Source organism: Rhipicephalus microplus, chromosome 4 (genome assembly GCF_043290135.1).
Source record: "Rhipicephalus microplus isolate Deutch F79 chromosome 4, USDA_Rmic, whole genome shotgun sequence".
NCBI lineage: Eukaryota > Metazoa > Arthropoda > Arachnida > Ixodida > Ixodidae > Rhipicephalus > Rhipicephalus microplus.
Window position 1 is genome coordinate 129,114,408 of NC_134703.1, and position 18,953 is coordinate 129,133,360.

Genomic DNA, 18,953 nt, shown 5'->3' on the forward strand with positions numbered 1-18,953 from the left:
GTGTGCACATGGCGATGTGCACGACGTAAGTCTATATACAGGGTGTTTCAAGAAATGTGTCCAATATTCTTTAAAAATCAGTAACTTTTGCTCGCTGTCTTCACAGTTGCTTTTTTATGTATACATATATAGCGGTAGGTATCTTGAGAGGGTTGACGACATCATTTCTAACAGTAATAAGGAAAGTAAAATTAATCGGCTTTTTCATTTAGTGGAGTTAGGCAGATAAGTCAACTGGGAGCATTGACGTCGTTCATGCGAAAAACACATTGCCGCTTTGAGATTTCGGAAAAGTGGCTTCTAGTAATAGCTGCGAAGTAATTAAATTATCCTAATTTCTGCAGTGAAACCGAAACGTGAAAGAGCGCAACTGCCAAGTTCGTCTGAGACGTCCGAAATGAGGGAGCATTGTTACATCAGGCATCAACCGACTTCGTAGTGTGGGTGTGTGTGCTGCGCTTGCAATTAGAGCACGCGTGACGCACATACGTTCACGAAAGGGGAAGAACTGCAGCCCTGTAACCGCTGTTTTGAACAATGACGTCATTGTATAGTCACCTGCTTGTTGCGCTCATCAGTCATTTGGTTTCGGCATCGCCGGAGAATTTAGGGGAATTTTATTAATTCACAATTATTGCTAGAGGACACTTCTACAAGATGAATACATGACGTCACTCGCTAAGAAATCACTTGAATTTGAACCTGCCACCCACCTTTTACAACATCTCAAAGCGGCGTTGGGCTCTTCGGATGAAAGATTTCAATTCTCCCATTCAACTTAGCTGCCTAATTCCGTTAATTGAAAAGGTAATTAAATGAACTTTTTAATTAGGACTCTAAATGATCTCTTACACCCTCCTAAAATGCCCGACGCTACAGAAAAAGCAACTGTGAAGACGGCGAGCAAATAACGCCTTTTGCTGATCTTTAAAAAAATATTAGACACATTTCTTAAACACTGTGTACATTCGAAGAAGGTTGGTGACCTGAAGCAGCGCGTATTGCTTTCGTTATCTATAGTAGGAACGCTCGGGGACGTCATCTAATGAGTTTGCTTATATTGGGTTCCACGAATGATTCCACTGAAAACAATTGTTGTGTCGAAACTTTTTGTGCGCTCATGGAGCTCAGTAGAGTCCTAAGGGCCCATGCTTCGTTGTTATATACGTTGTTTAATGGTGCAAAGACAATTGATGACCAAAAAGGCCCAAGCTTCATTTCCAAACAAGGCAAGCAGCAGATCTGGTGACGTTTGGAAGCAGGCTTGCACTGCCGCCACTGAAAATAGCTGGCTAGAGCACCAACATGATGGGACGCTGACTTCGTGATGTCACGTTATCGTCATCAGCACTGCGCGAGCTGGCTCGATCGGTATTCACGCACAGAAGCCCAAATATGCTTTAGCGACGTCATATCCCACGGAAGCAGGTGAAATAGCGCGTGTTTATACTGCCTTGACGTCATCTAAGCCACAATGTTGGGGCCATATTGCGCGTCCATGACGCCACTTTCAAGCTATCAATGCCTTGGCAAAGTGAAGCTTTGAGCTAGTTTTTTATTTATTATTCTTACATCCTTCAGCAACCGCTTAACTTCCAGCGGTTATTGATTGATTTGGGGCGTTTAACGTCCCAAAACCACCATATGATTATGAGAGACGCCGTAGTAGAGGGCTCCGGAAATTTCGACCACCTGGGGTTCTTTAACGTGCACCCAAATCTGAGTACACGGGCCTACAACATTTCCGCCTCCATCGGAAATGCAGCCGCCGCAGCCGGGAATCGAACCCGCGACCTGCGGGTCTCAGCCACTAGACCACCGCGGCGGGTCTTCCAGCGGTTATCGGATCGTCCTTGTGCAGCTGATAAGGCGGGCACACGAGCGATGAATTTGATTGATATGTGTGGTTTAACGTCCCAAAACAACCTTATGATTATGAGAAACGCCGTAGTGGAGGAGTCCGGAAATTTCGACCACCTGGGGTTCTTTAACGTGCGTGCACCCAAATCTGAGCACACGGGCCTATACACCATTTCCGCCTCCATCGAAAATGCAGCCGGGATTCGATCCCGCGACCTGCGAGTCAGCAGCCGAGTACCTCAGCCATAGATCATCGCGGCGGGGCGGGCACACGACCGAGAGAGCCATGGCCGCGGGTGTAAACGTGCTGTCACATTTCAAACATATCCAATGCACTCTCAAAGAGTGCCTCCTGATCCCGCCTTTCGTGGAGCTGTGAAGAGCCTATGAGGTGTGCGCGTCGATGCGGCGCATGCATTCTCATCGTGTGCATGCAAGGGCGAACGTGCTGCTGGGCGGCGAGAGATCGTCGCACCGAGTGTGCGCTCCAGAGACAAAAAACAGAGAGGGGAACTAAAGACAAAACAAAGAATGACGCCTATGGGCGAAAAATAAAAGGGGGGGGGGAAGTGGGGGAAGTGTGGTGCGAACCGTGACGAAGAGACGAGTGGGTCGACTGCGCGCTGCAGAGCTTGGCTGTCCGCGCAGTCAGCACGCGGCAACCATACGCTCTTGGGTAATGAAAGGCAGCACAGAAGAGAGAAAGCATAAAAAGAAATCTGGGAAAGGAAAAGAGAGGCAGGTGATGGATGATGACGCAATGTCGGGAGCCGCTCGTGCGGCCGATGCTCTTCACTGCGTGAGCGCGGACGGCTTTGGTTGTGCTGCATGCTCTGTCGTGCAACTTTCGCACGTGTGGCGCGGGCTCCTGTAACGAGCATGCTATAAGCGTAACGCTGGTTCCTCTAAACGGAGCAACACGCATACGAGGGAGAGTTAAAAGCGTATTTCGTACTAATGCAAGTGCGTTCTCAAAGAGGCATGTGCGGCTGAAAAGTAGCATATATAACCCGTGCACACATGTAGAGTTTGCATTCGCCCGAACGCTCCGTGAGGTTCCAACCGCATTTGGTTTAAACAGTCGAACACGTGGTTGGCATGAACGTGGCGTCATATAGATGCAGATATTTAACGTACCGGTACGCAGACATGGTGGCTTTGATGGCGTCTAGACGGCATAATAACGTAGCGATTTTTATCTCGTGTCACGCCGTAGCGTCATGTCATGAGGACACCGCTGGAACGCTTCTGACCTCTTTGAATGAGTAATAAAAAAAACTCTGTGTGCGGTGTGTACCAATAACATTAGCTCGAAATTGCAAACTTTGTGTCCCAGGTTGTTATTTGGAACTCTAACATTGCAGCTTCAGTGAAGTCAGTGAAATCACCAATACGATAGTTTCGAACAAGCGCGAAACTGGCGAGAATTATGTCCAGAGTGGGTAATAAGAAACATTGTAACCTGTTCATTGAATCAGCATGGCTGGTGTGAGTGTAGGAAGAGCGGCACTCAAGCTGTGTCACCCCTGTTTAGAAGTACCTGGTCAATAAAAATTGCTGACTAACAGGAAGCTGATCGCAAGCTTAACACAAACTCTTCACAGTGTGTCCTGGAACATTTTGATTGACACTAGCACCACATAGCCTTGGGTTCTATTGTCGAGATGTTACACACGCATGCCGACATACTATCCAAGCGTAAACAGGTACTACTCATACATCGGCCACAATGCTCAGCGCTTCGCCGCTGTCATCAGACAAAGTTGTCCAGGTCATGTGCCGGAGCGTCCGTGTTAAGCTTTGCTGACGACTGTACATTACACCTATGTGGATCATATTATATACGTACATGGATGTGGTGGTGCCTTCAGAGCTTGAATGCGGAACTCGTTTCCACATGGACACATAGGCACGAATACTGACTAATTATGAAACCCGTTCCTTTGTGTCAAGCGTACCACATATATGTTGTATACGAATGAGCCTTTGCTCACTTCTTACACGCGGTCGTTAGTAATGCGACAGTGCATGAGCACACTTTGCGACGCAAAGATGAAAATACTTACCCCTATAGTGCCACTCATGGCATCTTTTGTTTATTGTATTTTTCAGATGCTATAGCGAATACATGTTGCAGGATATAGACGGAAAGTTGGAGCTTGCTTTTCCTTATTTGATGACATGTTTGTACACATTTCGTTCAGACAACCGGCGCAGTTGGCATGAACGAGGATTTGGGAGGCGTCAAGGTATTCAGATAGTTCGTTCATTCGTGAGGAGACGCACGTTTCCACGTACGCTTTCGCCAGAGTAGGGTATCAAACCAGAATTGCGTCAACCACCTTTCCTGCCTGCCTCATTGTGCAGATAGATCTTGCATGTTACTTCAAGAACACAGCTTTATAAACTTGCTGCTTCTCCACTGGCTTAGATGACGTAAAGGTAGCATACTCACGTTGCGCAACATGCTTCAATGTTATAACAATATTGCGACATTGTTATTGGTCTCTGTTGGATAATCACAAATCGGCTTGGAAATGATGAAATGCTGACGTTAACGAGACGTCAAGAACCTCGAGTCCCATGAAGTGCATCAATATCGTTTCAGTGCAAGCCAATTAATGCGGGAAGGTTCGTGCTGTTAAATCACTCGCATAGCTTTCTTTGTGCGTGTTAGACCCAGAAACCTCGATAAATGAGATGTTCAGAGTGATTAGTGGTGACCATATATCGGACGACATCGTACACTAACGCAGTTCGTTAAGAGGAGCGCTTGTTTGCGACTTGCCGCAAAAACTTGCCGCAAACACTTGCCACAAACACTGGAGCACTTGCCGAGTGCACTTGTCATGAACACTTGCCGCAAACACTTGAGTTGACGCAAATACTCTAGCACTTGCCGAGTGCCCTTGACCAGTTAACTCGCACTGTTAAACTATATAGTTCGAGCTTGACGAGAGCATTACTCACCTCTGAATCTGAAGATGTTTTCGAAGCAACGTGTTCTAAAGTAAAAGAACGTTTAGCGAGAATTGTGCATAGAAATACGGACACACAGAAAACGGTCAGCTTGGCGTTTATGCAGTTTATGCAGTTTATGCATTTATGCAGTTACGGCGTTTATGCAGTTACGTTTTTTTATACCTTGTGTATTCATTTTTCAAGTGCTTCTTTTTCATGTTATGTTCAAATAGAAGTGATTCACCTGTAGCTGCCAACTCACCTATAGTATATACGAGTATCAAGGAAAAAAACTGAAAGCGCATCAGCACTGGCTCAATACATATATAGCATTCGATCTGTCTTAAAGCAAGTGATGAGGTATTTGACTGCTAGCCATGTGAACCGCATATTGACGGGCGCAGAAGGGAGATCGACTCGGGTGCCGTGATTCATGTCCACCTTAAGAAAACATCAGAGCGTCAAAGTAAATTCACATTCGGCCACTTTGGCATCAACTTGGACGCTTCGGAACTTCTTCAGGATATACGAAAGTGGCAACCCTGCAACCACATTACATGTATAGGGGTAATGCGCATGAGGTAGCATGCATATGATTGTGCACATTAGAGGAAAGGAGATGCCACAGCCATAAGGTCAATGTTTCACGTTAAATTCAGTAACGGCTCGTTTCAACGAGAGACTGTCGTACCTGAAATTTCAACTCCACATTTGCTAATCCCCTTACACTATTCATGTTCTGCACTCGTTACGGAGCCCTAGAAACAAATTACAACTAAATATATCATTGTTATGCAAGGTTACAGAAAAAAGTATGTACTGGTCATGTCAACTCGTTTTCAGGAAGCGCAGGAGACTCCAGCATATGTGCGAACAACTTTAGTGAGTGCAAGGAACCACCGAAGTGTGTAAACGTAAATTTTGCCATGCGCATAAGATGACAAAAAGAAAAGTAAGCAGGAGTATACGCCAGTGTTTGCGCGTTCGTGCAAAAACAGAATCCCTCTTAATTACAAGGCGTCACGCTCCTACTTGTCGTTCTTCTTTTTTTCGCAATAGTCAGTAGTGGTAGGTTTTCAGACAGTATAACAGAGTTCCCGAACAGTTATTACCAAGAACGTAAGACTGTGACACTTGGAACTGACCACACAGCGTACAATTTTGGTGTATTTCACGCCTACACGCGCAAGAGTGCATGCAACCTTCGGTGCTTTCTATCGTGAGGACGCTCCAGGTGGCATAAAGGCAAAAAAAAAGAAGGGGGGAGGGGACTGTTTACATTGCAGTACGGCACAAGTGTGCCCACAATACCAGAACACCGCTTCCACAAACATTCTTTACAAACCCGCCCTCGCATGACGCTTTCCATTCGTGTCCAACGCTCCAGTGCCATCGTAGTCATCGTCCCTTCTTCTTCCTTTCCTATGTCTGCGAAACCACACGAGCCAATTTTCCACGTTATACGCCGGCGGTAGAGAAAAAGGCACCCCCGCTCACTTATGTCAATGTCCTTCACCATTTGCGTGAATCTCTCCGGCCACATAGTTACTACGCGGCCAACCCAAGACCGGCTGCTTTTTTTTGTTTGTTTCTTTTTGTACACACAGGCACGCTGGGAGGGCTTTCACGCGAAGCGCCTTCCTCGGCAAACGCTGCGATGTAGCGGCAGCAACCATGTGGCGTGCCAATTGTTGATTCGCTCGTCAGGAAGCGGCCTGAGCTGGGAGGCCCACTCGTCATTTTCCGCGCGTCGCCACGCGCCCGTCTGCCACGTCCGAGCATGCACGGCTGGTACTACAAGAACTGCGAGGCGAAGTACTGTGAAATTGCCAGAGCCGTCCGAAAACCATCAAGCCCCGCCGCGTTTTTCCATCGTCTTTTCTCTACCCTCGGCGGGGGTCTCGGAAATAAAGGCCAACAAGCGGAGCGCGTAGAAGAAAACGGACGCTACCGTAGAAGACGACGATGGATGACCGAGAGAGGACCATTCTTCAATGCGTAGTGTCGCGCGTCCGGCTTTGTCAGCGATCCGGCTCGGTCGTAGAGAGAGACAAAGTCAGCGGGTAACCCTATATGGATAGCCGGGAAAACAGACACAACCCTTCTCTATTTTGCTCTTCTGGACATCTCCCGCTGTGCTCCTGTTGTGACTCCTCAGGGAGAAAATGCGACCATTCCATGGGTTAGACGTCTTTACCAGAGGTCTTCGCTCATTCGCACGCGCCTGTACTCGCTTGAAGTGCTGCTCGACGCCAGCTATCAGCCGGGTTCGCATTAAAGTGCACGGACGGCAGCAACTCACTAACGAAGCACCGCGTGTTGCTGAGAATCAGAAAGAGAGCGAGGGAGAAAGCAAATAGGAATGTGTTTGTAAGTGGTCATGGCGAAGGCGGCAACACGTGGCTTTCCATTGATTATAATCTTTTTTTTTCTGCTGTTTTGGTCCTGGAAAGCAGCACCTTCGATGCTTCTGTTGCTTCGACCATTTCAGCTGCGGGGCGTCCCGCAGAAACTGATATGGCTGCGGGGAGTACGTGCTAGAGGGAGGAGAATGGTGCGCGGAAGACGGGAGGCGAGCACTAAAGCTAAGGGCTCTTCTTTACGCGAGGATCATTTATTTTTCGACGGGACGTCCCGTCCCCTCTCCTTTGGACGTTTTATGGTCCCTTTGACAATCGCGTTCGAACGCCGCCGAACGAGCGGGCCAGCCGCCCCTGCTCTCCAGACCACGTGCGGGCTTCGGCAGGCGCGCGTCCCGTTCCGTGAAATCGGGGCCCACTCGTCGCGTCCTAACCGCCATCACGCGCCGCCACAGTTGCGGTGTTCAACGCCACCTCGTCGGTACACCCATCGCTTGGAAGCTTTCAAGAAGATCGCGGACCATTGTCGGGAGTTGTCGTGCGACTTGCTCACCATCTACGCCATACTCTTTTTGCGGGAGAGAAACCCGCCGTAAATGAGCGAGCCAATTTTCTCTTTCTTTCCAAGCGGGGGCGCTGCTACTCCGTCATCCAGGGTGAGACCCCTTTTGTCTTGGATGCGCGCGTGTTGCTCGGCGGGCCTTATCAGGCGAGCTGCGCATCTTACCGAGAATTCCCGGAGGAACGCAGTGCACTGGAGGGGGCGGGATGTCTTGTTTAGCGCGGGCCGCGGATGCAGGCAGCGTCACCGATAGCACGCCGCCGGCTTCCCTTCCCGTTCAACCTGGTGCAGTCCAGCTTCTTTTTCCACCGACAGTTGTTACGTTTGCTTTTGCCGCTGCTGCTGGCCTAGTCAGACGTGAGCGATCACCCAGTGGATATAGTCATCAAAAGGCCCGGATCTACTGCCTAAGGTGCGTATTGGCATTTCCCGAAGAACCTGTCAAAATGCCGTGGCATGTGGGTCGGTACCACCCTCTGTGCTATGAGGCGCATCTCGATATATGTATGTGTGCCTATCTTGCTATGCTGCAGTGTGGCTCTTGTGCAATTTGCGTGGCTGGCTGTCAGCGAGTATTTTATCAGCTTGTTACATTTGGTAAACTGTGCGGCTTTGAACGCTGCAGCTTCGATCTTAAGAGCATGCACTGTGATGTTTTTTATGTTGTATTGATGCCCCGATAGTTACATTTTCTCGGCTGTTCGACACTTCGGTCGCAGTAACTAACGCAATAACTCAAATAATTTGTAAGGTGAGTTGACTTGTGAAAACCTTTACATGAATGCGTCGGTTACACCAGGGTCACCATTTATATATCTGCGTATGACATAAACCTGTGAAATAAGTTTCGCATTTTTCATAGATAAATTGATCTCAGGTTCGTGAAAGCAAGAAAAAGGATTGTCCCAGACTGTAAAAGTGGACCATCTGAACACCGTCATTTATCGATAATTATGCCTACTCTAGAGAACACGAAACTCGCCTTGTGCCATGGTTTATGACCGTAAAATCAGACTTCCTGTTGTAGCCACTGAACGTGTATAAAATAACGCTGGATTGTTGGCCAGGTATAAATGCTCGAAACATGCTTTTCCAATGCAATAGACACATGCAGCTTATTAGTGGACACTGTGGATCGCTTACGAGTAACGTTTCTCGATTGCCTTTGCATTACTGTATACTTATTGTGCCTTGGTTCGAGGTGACTCACAGTTTACTGATACAGAGCTTTTGCTTATGTGCAAGGTTTGTTTAACGATAATATCGTAAAATCACGGACATCATGCCATGCATACACCACGTATCTTTAGCAATCTTCACACCAGTCTGAAGCCACCTATAAGTGTTACTATATCGAATAAGCTGGTGATTCTGTTAGCCAGGATGCCTCTGGATTGTTGCCCCGCCGCGGTGGTCTAGTGGCTAAGGTACTCGGCTGCTGACCCGCAGGTTGCGGGTTCAATTCCCGGCTGCGGCGGCTGCATTTCCGATGGAGGCGGAAATGTTGTAGGCCCGTGTGCTCAGATTTGGGTGCACGTTAAAGAACCCCAGGTGGTCGAAATTTCCGGAGCCCTCCACTACGGCGTCTCTCATAATCATATGGTGGTTTTGGGACGTTAAACCCCACAAATCAATCAATCAATCTAGATTGTCATAACGATTGTCACGCAAGCTGTGATTTCAGATTGCTTGTGAAGCAGTGGTGGACACTGCTGGCTATAGACGTGTAAGCTATATATATCATTGTCCTTTTTTGTGGAGCATGTGGTGGTGTGTGAAAAACTGTGCGCACTGATTACGAGCCGATGTGATAGAGCTGATCTCTATATTTTTTTTCCTCGTTTCTACCACGCTTTCTACTGCTCGCGAGGGCAGGATAGAAAACCGGACGTTCTGCTCTTGTGACAAGCCTTTGGTCTCTTGCGTCTCCCTCTCTCAAAGTTTTTTGATGTTAAATGGAAAGCGTTTTCGAGCATTCCTGCTGTATATACATCGGTGTTGGCACAGAACTAAATCATAAATGGCACAAGGCTACGCGATGTGTGACTGCATGCATTAAAAAGGCAGAAAGTGGAACGTACAACACGGACCATATACTCAGCAAAAATAACAAAGGGGATACAAGAAGAAGTCTCTTTTAAAAATAATAACCGTTTTATATTGCGGTTATATCCACATCGCATGCTGTTACGAAATGTGCGTTAAGAAACTGCAGCTATAGTGACTTGCTGATATTATTGCTGCATTCTCAGCGGTTTTTTTTTCGACTTCACTGGGAAAAAACAGCGAGGCATCAATGACGAAATCATTCGTTTTTCGCATAAAAATCTCGTCTACCAGCTGTCGCACATGGCACAACGTGAAAGGAAGTGAATTCGTTTTTTTTTTTTTGCTTGCTGATCAACTTTGGTGCACAATATGGATAGCTATTCCAATATCGATGCACTCAATCCGTCGTTCAATTTTAAGTCTGAATATATGTGCTCGGATGCAAAAGTTCCAAGAGAACGCATGTCGCATAGTTTTTTTTTTCAGAGCCTATATAGGTATGCTGGTGAAACTGGCAGCTCACATGCCCACCTTCACCCATTGCAATCTACTACCGGTAATAATTGAAACGCGAACAGTGGAGCGCTTGGCCAATGCATTAGCAAAGCTACAGTACCCGCAGTCCAGTCCAGTCTAGGCACGGATATCCTGTTTGTAGCACTTGTTTCGATAACCTGATATTGTTATAATGGTTGCCAGGGGCATGCGCATGCCAAGTCAATTTGGTCGTTTCCCATTTATTTTCGCCCCGCCGCGGTGATCTAGTGGTTTCAGCGCTCGACTCGATCACGCACCCGTAAAGTGCGTGATTTATTCTCGGCTGCATTTTCGATGAAGGCAAAAATGTTTGAGGCCCGTGTATTTACTTTGGTGTATGTTAAAAAACAAAACCGCGGAGAAAAAATTTGTGGAGCCCTCCACAACGGCGTCTCATAATCATATCATGGTTTTGGGACGTTAGATTCCAGATGATATTATCCCGTTTGTTTTCTCTCAGCCCTATTTTTTTTTTACTTCATTTTAAACGTCAGAACTATAAGGGGAGACAGTATCGGGCTGTGATAGAACAGTGCTGTTATACCAGATGTACAGCCCGTGGACTCGGACTTGGGTGCACGTTAAAGAACCCCAGGTGGTCGAAATTTTCGGAGCCCTCCACTACGGCGTCTCTCATAATCATATGGTGGTTTTGGAACGTTAAACCCCACAAATCATTATACCAGATGTACACACCTGTCAGTAGGACTGCGCTCACTGTATACCTTTGCTAATGCTTGATTCACGCTCTCCGCCATACACGTTTTCTTTGACGCCAACAGTGCTCAAGTACACACTAATCCATAACTTAAAAAAAATCAGCTTTTCCGCAAACGCGAAGCACTGAAGGCTATAGTAACAATCGCAATTTTATACGAAGTAAAATAGCAGTAACAATCGCAATTTTATACGAAGTAAAACTAGCAGCCCACTAAGTTTACAAACTTCAGCCGCTACAGCGAGCGAAGTCACCTTTGCGCTTACTAGCCTCATCGCAAACCTTTCGATGATAGCACAGCTAAGATCAAGGGGCTTCAAGAAAGCGATGACGCATATGCGGAAAAGATACGGGCTATCCGTGCCTCTTTTCACGCCCTGTCGGCCAAAGTACGATGTTCTGTCGGTCCCACGCAGCCCCAGGCCTCCCCATACCTTTCCGGCGCCTATCTATATCTAGAGATGTGGCTTTCTCGGGACGGGGATGACCGGCTCGTTTCATTTCTGCTTGAGCGGCGTTCGCCGGCAGCGCACGCGTGCTGATACATATGACGCGCGGCGACAAGTTATCGATGTGACCTTGATGCGCTTGTTCTCTGGGTTACAGCTATCATAACTAAAATTACTTGTAGTATTAGGAGCATTGCTGCTGTTGCTATGTCACGATCAGCAGCAGCACTGCTCTAGTGCGCCGTGTAGAGTGCAAGGTTCATGCTCCGTCATGGATGCAAAAGGTGTGTTAGTGCGCCACCACAGCGCCGTAACTTCCTTGCATTTAGTCAATTGGGTCAGTCATTGCTGTTGTGCAAGCTGTTAAACGTGCTTTGTAATGTATACCTTCACGTTCAATGTAGAAAAAATTTCGTTCTCCGGTTGACAATTTTCCTCGGAGCCTGGTGGTGGTCACACATCCATCACTGATTTGCATCAATTCTCAGAGCCTGTCTTCTGGACCACTGTTTGCGAAATTGCACACCCGCTGTCGTAAAGGAGGGCTAGTAAAAACGATAGGACGGAGTGGCGCCGCGATATTTGCAGGCGAACCTACATAACTGCTGTAACGTGATCCGACCAATTGTCTCGTTGCGGATTCATGCGGCAGAGTCTGGAGTTAGTCACATCAAATACGTGGAAGGCTAACGTTGGGCAAACTTCTGTGCTCTTACTGGCACGCTATACGTGCATTCTCATACCATCTTGGTTTGTGACAGTTTCCCGCTCGATGTCACGGGGGCAATGTCGCGGGCTCTGTCTTACACAGTTTCCATAGGGAATCAAAGTGAGATATTAAACTGGCGAGAGACGTTCTGGTGAAATAACCATTTTTAAAACTGAGCCGGTAGTGGCAAAGGACACATGAGTTTTTTTTAGATGTATAGTGTATCCTAAAAGGACGGCTCTGGCACGGTGATGTCATACAGGTGCGAAGCACGATATAGATCTCGGCCTGTCGGCGTCTGATATCGTCATGGTGTGTCATGTAATCACGGTTCATCATAAAACTGATAAGCGCCACAAAAAATGAAGGAATACCACTACTCGCGCAGTCGCCAGGGGTGCATAAAAGATAAGAAGGCTACAATTAGCCCAACAAATAGGCGACAAAGATATAGTGGAGCACGAACACGCTTTCCTACGTGCCGCTTGGAACTCAAACCGGGTATTAAGGAAGGAGAAGTAGAACATGAGACGAAAGGCAGGGATGTTAATCAATCAAGAAGGACTGGTAAGCTACCCTACACTGGGGTATTAGGGAAGGAGCTCCTTACGATACCGGCTTCCCGACGCAGTTTTCCGACGACGTTAGTGAACGGTGACACCCTTCCCAACAGGTCCGGTTTCACGCTTTGCTCCACTATAGCGCCCGTTGCGCGTTTGTCCAGCGCTTCGCACACAACGAGCCGTGTTGCCATGGTCTGCCCGCAGCTATACACAGAGGGACCTTCTCTTCCCTGCACGGCACTACACCGAGGTCTTCAAGGCGGTTCTTCGCTCCCTTGGGGACACCGGACTGGACAACCGGCTACAGAAGCCGCCCGCCGCGTCCTCGGTCATGAACGCCGTTTCTCTTCTTCTCTCTGCTTCACTTCTTTAATACCCTCACCCCACCCCTAGGGGCGCTGAGCTGTGCTTTTAACTATACGGCTGAAGAAGTTGCGTCTTTTCGCATTCTCACCCTCCTCCCCTCTATCTCTCAATATAGCGCCTCACCAAAGAATTATCTCTTAAAACACTGCGCACTTCATCCCTCTCCACAGGTTTCAAGTTAATATGGAGCTGGAACACCCTTTTCTACATGCTTCGCCAACACGCAGTTTTTTTTTTGCTTTCTGTTTGTGTAATAAGCGATATTGAGACAAAAGGGCACTCGCAGGTGATGCATCGACCATCACGTGACACGTGCGGTGTTCCATTCATACCGTTTCTGCGGCGGCAGCTCTGAAGTTTCTTCGATTGCATTGCTGCATATAGGAGTATGCATGTATATCAACTGTGGTTGAACAAGAAATTTCGCTGAAGTCAGCTACATGCTCACTGCAATTGAAAGAATATTGGGTGAGCTGGAACGTACTCATGATTGGTCGGCTCAACAAATAATAATAATAATAATAATAATAATAATAATAATAATAGCCGGTGTTATTTAACGTGCACTCACATCAAACAGTACACGTGCCTCCAAGCGTTTCGCCTCCATCTCGGCTCAGCGCTCGCGGACAAGTTTTCTAGGCAATGAAGGGAAAGCTACCGAGTCGGAGCTTCTGCGCGTGTACTACTACGCGAAGTAGTCCGGTACCCGCGAAGCGACAGTTTTGCAGGTGTCTTCCTGTGCCAGCACGAGACGCGAGCATGCGCAGTGGGTTAGCACGGAGGGACAGCGTTACACAACCTAGTCAAACAGCTGCTTCGCATTGAAAAAAAAGAAACCAGGGCAGTATTTTCAATATCTCACGTAGAAATTAGGAACACAATTGTAGGACTCATTAGCAATCGGATACGCGTGATTTGACACTGTAGCCTTCATAGCATTGGCCAGACATGTCGTCCGCCACTATACACACACAAAAAAAGAACACGGGTCCAACTGTTCCCGTTCGTGCATGTTTTGCTGATTCATCCCGACAGTCTGCTGGTATGACGTCAGAGCTCCACCTTTCTGCGAATTTTCGTCTTGTTGTTGGCGAGCCTCCGGTGTAGCGTAAATAAAGAAAAAAAAATTGAAAGACTCAAGAGCTCCAAAGATGGTTATCTCGAAGTTACAGTGAGCGCGTGCCTTGTGCGAGTACGCTTGGGTGAACTACCGTACCTAAAAATAAATAAAAAAATGTACGTAAAAAATGGGAAGCTCCCAGGATTCGAGCAGCTGTCTTTGAGGAATCCACGTCTCGCCGTGAACACAAGCACGCACCGTGAAGGTCATGCGTTCGTAGAATGCCACCGAGAAAGGCCCCCAACGGACATCGCCGGCGAAAAAACTTCCCCGTACAATTTCCCGGAAAGCTGTGCGTATGAGCTACAAACCGAGTAAGAACGAAGAAAACCGAGAAAGTGAAAAAACAAAAAATGCCGGAGGATAAACGAAGCATTGCTGTACCACTCAAGTGCTATATCACCCGCGCGCGTGTATAGGGAAAGATCGGGTGGGCGTCGCAGGCAAACTAGCCGTAACCATGTTCAGGCAAGTTGCCGTTGCGCGCTTCTTCACACCTCAAGTAGCATGGGTGTAACACTATTGCGCAGTCCTTTCTGCATCTGCATACGCCATTTACTGATCACGCATTCTGTCCAGAATAAACTTAGCGTGTCCAGCCATGCTGAGGTAATCGTTGCGTATTAGTACCTATATGTTTTTTTAAACAACCTTTAGAATTTTCGTAACTTTTTGATAACCGAAGGACGGGATATAATAAACAAATAACAGAAGATGATAGCATGACGTGAAACGTCTGTGAGTGTGTGCTTGGCGAGCGACATTAAAGGGATGCTGAAACACTTTTTCAAGTAACCATGGAATGAATTCTCTGGAAGAGCTTATTGCCTCACGAACTCAACGCCACAAAAATTTTAAGAATCCGTCGTATGTGAGTGGAGATTTGGCGCATGCTGCAATTGCATTCTCTCTTGTCCCGACGAAAGCGCTGGAAGCTAACCAGGGAGGGATGGCAGGGGCAAAGAAACTACGTCACCCGCGCCTGGTAACCTTTTTTTCTTCGAATGCGCGGCTTCATCAGTGTGATCGCGCGCGCACCCATAGACAACTGGCGGCCTCCAGCGGCGATATCTGGCAACCGAGCGCGCCATGTTCAAATCAGCGAATGGCTGCTTTCTACGATTGATTTTCCAGCGTCTTCCGTCATTTGTCGAGAGAAGAGAAAGCAATTTTTAGCTGATTTTCATCATTTATTGTGAATTCTAGGCCCCGTGCTGCGCTATATTATTTGGCTCTCGTGTTGTTGGGAGCCTCTATACCACCGATCGGCAGCGTTTTCAGACCATGCTCAAAAAGTGTTTCAGGGACCCTTTAAAGTGAGAAGGGTGAATGTATCTGTCGACTGGTGCGATTATCATGCGGTAGTTTTCAAAAAAAAAATCACGCCAGGAGAGAAAGAACTCAGAAGAAAAATAATAACGTTCATTAATATCTGCATGGGGCTTAACATCACCAAACCACGATATGATTACGAGAGGCGCCGTGGTGGAGGGCTCCTCAAATTTCGGTCATCTGGTGTTGTTTAATGTGCACTGACATCACGGAGTACACGGGCCTTAACCACTTCGCCTTCACCGAAATGCCACCACCACTGCCACGATCGAACTTGTGACCTTCGGGTCAGCAGCTGAGCACCTTGACCACCGTGGCGTATACCCCATAAGAAAGAGAGAAGCAGGTAAAGCCCTACAGTGAGCGTTAGCACAACTAGATTACTTTGGGAACAAAGCCTCAGCAAACAACAAACGCGTAAGTATACAGAATAAGCAGAGATATAACACAGTGGACGGCAATGCATGTATGCACGTGCGTAGTCAGCACCACGGCGTCTAAGGCGATAACACAAATCTGTGGTATAATAACTGCTTTCGTATGTTTGTGTGACATCCTTGCATAATTTTCTTTTTGTTAGGGGTATATTGTTTTAAAGCACCTGAAATCACTATGCCTATTAAAAGAGAAGCCAGTAGTGCAGAGGTCAACGTTTGCTATATTGTGGATGAAAAATGAGCTATGTCAATCGACTGAGACGTGTAGCTTTAGGAGAAACCAACAGCCACTAATGACGAAAACATTTTTTTTTTTCACGTATATATAGAGTGTCCGAAGAAGACAGTGCAGCGGATGCACGTACTGAATTCTTTTCTCGTGACAATGAATATGCATATAAAGTCCGGCACGTACATAACAGGTATTGCGTCTGAAGCATAAACATTTACATTTACTATGAGCTATAATATATCTGATGTGTCTAATTTTATTTATTTCTGGTTGTGGCTTTCTATCATGTCCAATTGCCTGTGCATCGACGTAAATTTGTGACATTTAGTGCACATTTTCTGGCAACTTACTGCGCACCGCATGACACATGAATTAACAGTCGTCCATTATCTGAATTGTAAGTTCAAGGCAAGTGCCCCAAAGAGCAGTATATCGTAGTCAAGGTAGTTTGAGATGTTGTAACTTTCCCTCACCCCCCCCCCCCCTTCCCTTATAATTTCACACATTTTATGTGTATATACACGCGCACACTATAGCATGCATAAAAAAGGATCGCCCCCTCCCCTTCTCCTTCCCCGCCTCCATCCATGGTCAGTCGGCATGCAGAGAGCATACTTGTATATAGTTCCACACTTGTATATAGTTATGATATCCGAACATATATAGTTGTTAGACCTTGAGAACGGTACATGGACCAGCTGCGCTGCAGTATGCATGCAATTTACTTCGTTCATACTTAAGTTTGTATTTCCTTGCACGTTCATTTTTTTACGTCAGATAGCAAACCACAGCTTCCTCCTCGGTATCCTTGATTTATTTGACCATGCATACCTTCTCATTCTCCTGCCCATTACGTGTGGAAGTGCCAGCCGTCTTCTCGCGTTTTTTTTTTTATGCAGCAGTCGATATATTTTTTTTGTAACCGTTGGCGCCGAAATCAGGTAGCAACACAGAGGGTGGGGAACTAATTTGTTGGACGCCAACATTTCTCCTAAAGGCGGCCCTCTGGTCCTGGTGGCACTCTCGGCCATCTGAACGCCCCACTGCAGGCCTTATGGGGCTGTGGTGAGGAGTGCTGTCTCCATTGCATTTGTTAGCTATTTTGCGACACTCTCGAGTAGAGGCTCTGGACATGCACGCCCACTAAACGTGTGACAGGTTCGCTCTGTACTTGCATACACAGATCGGGATATTGTCGTGGGTATACCAGTAATTGTGTGCCACCAGGTTTGGACGCATATTGGCTTGAAGGAAGTGCCAGGCCATAAGGTTGGTTGGCGCCCCGCCGCGGTGGTCTAGTGGCTATATAAGGTACTCGGCTGCTGACCCGCAGGTCGCGGGTTCCATTCCCGGCTGCGGCGGCTGCATTTCCGATGGAGGCGGAAATGTTGTAGGCCCGTGTGCTCAGATTTGGGCGAACGTTAAAGAACCCCAGGTGGTCCAAATTTCCGGAGCCCTCCACTACGGCGTCTCTCATAATTATATGGTGGTTTTGGGACTTTAAACCCAGCAAATCAATCAATCAATATGGTTGGTTGGCGCAGGGGCGGTAAACGAGGCTTCTACAATATATATTGGGTTGTAATTTCTTTGTAGCAAACCCTGCGTTCTCCCCTCACCCCACGCACAGGAGGCTCCGTGGCTCCAATTGTGAGTCGTCGAGCCCTGGTGTGAGCCGCCTCGAAGAAAAGGCTGAAGCATTGACGGTAGACACTTATAGCTACTTCCGTTTAACATTCTGCATTATAAGTGGCCAACTTTCACTTCCTGGTGATCGACTTGAATCGTGGATAATTTCCACGTGGAACTTCAATTCAAGTTCCACGCGAATCGTGGAACTTGAATCGTGGATAATTTCGGCAAATACAGGCCAGTGCAGCAACGTTTTCTGACCATGCCCCTTTAAGAATTCCGGAGAAGCCCTGCCCAGACAACCGAAGCGTGCCAGCTGATCGCCTCCATGACAAACAAAATAGTCCCGCTAGTGCATTCAGCAGCATGTTCTCGGAAGGCGGGGTAACCAGCCGTTCTGCCCGTGACGTCAGTCCTGAGTGTGCGCCGATTAGTGCACACTTGTATGCATCGGCCTTCGAGTAGGGAATGGCGCGGAATTTTAAAGTTGTGCCCGACCATGTATTGGGTGTGGTGCTCGATGGCTGACCTGAAGGTCGCGGGATGGAATACCGGCCGCGGCAGCCGCATTTTTAGTGTTGGCGAAAATGCTTGAGATCCATGTACTTCGATCGATTCGCATGCACGTTAACGAAGCCTAGATGCTAGGTGGTCTTAAATTCTTGGAGCCCTCCACCACACCGTCCCTAATCTATGTCGTGGTACGTTAAACCCCAACGATTCTTATTACTGCTTGTGTTCACGTTTCTATGCGTTACAGTTATGTTCAAAGAATCCATACAAATAAACCGCTCGCATTACAACTTTTTCAAGTCGTGACGTAAGTGTAACTTGTATTCGCGTGAGCTCGACTAGGCGAACGTGATTACTACGTGCATATTCAAGAAAAATAAGGTGCAAGTTACTTTCTTTTCCCCTTATGCATTCTCCTTGCATTCATGGTACATGTTTTGTTGATGCACTTGCAAGGGTTCGAAAACTTTCGAGGTTGTAACAATAGGCCCCTAAGGAGTGCTATAATTTATAAACCAATAGTTGACATTCGTTTTATTCGACATGAACT

The 18,953-nt window shown here is 47.2% G+C and overlaps 1 protein-coding gene across 3 annotated transcripts in view; it reads left to right on the plus strand.

Annotated features, from left to right (window-relative positions):
• The first annotated feature begins 7,393 nt into the window (after positions 1-7,393).
• Positions 7,394-18,953, plus strand: part of LOC142814608 (uncharacterized) — a 168,950-nt gene continuing 157,390 nt past the window's right edge. For all 3 annotated transcript variants that reach the window (XM_075893648.1, XM_075893649.1, XM_075893647.1), the window contains exon 1: positions 7,394-8,155. Coding sequence is in view for 1 of the 3 variants with exons in the window: in XM_075893649.1 (XP_075749764.1) it covers positions 7,950-8,155 (206 nt within the window). In the remaining 2 variants the exon portion in view is untranslated. The remainder of the gene's footprint in view (positions 8,156-18,953) is intronic.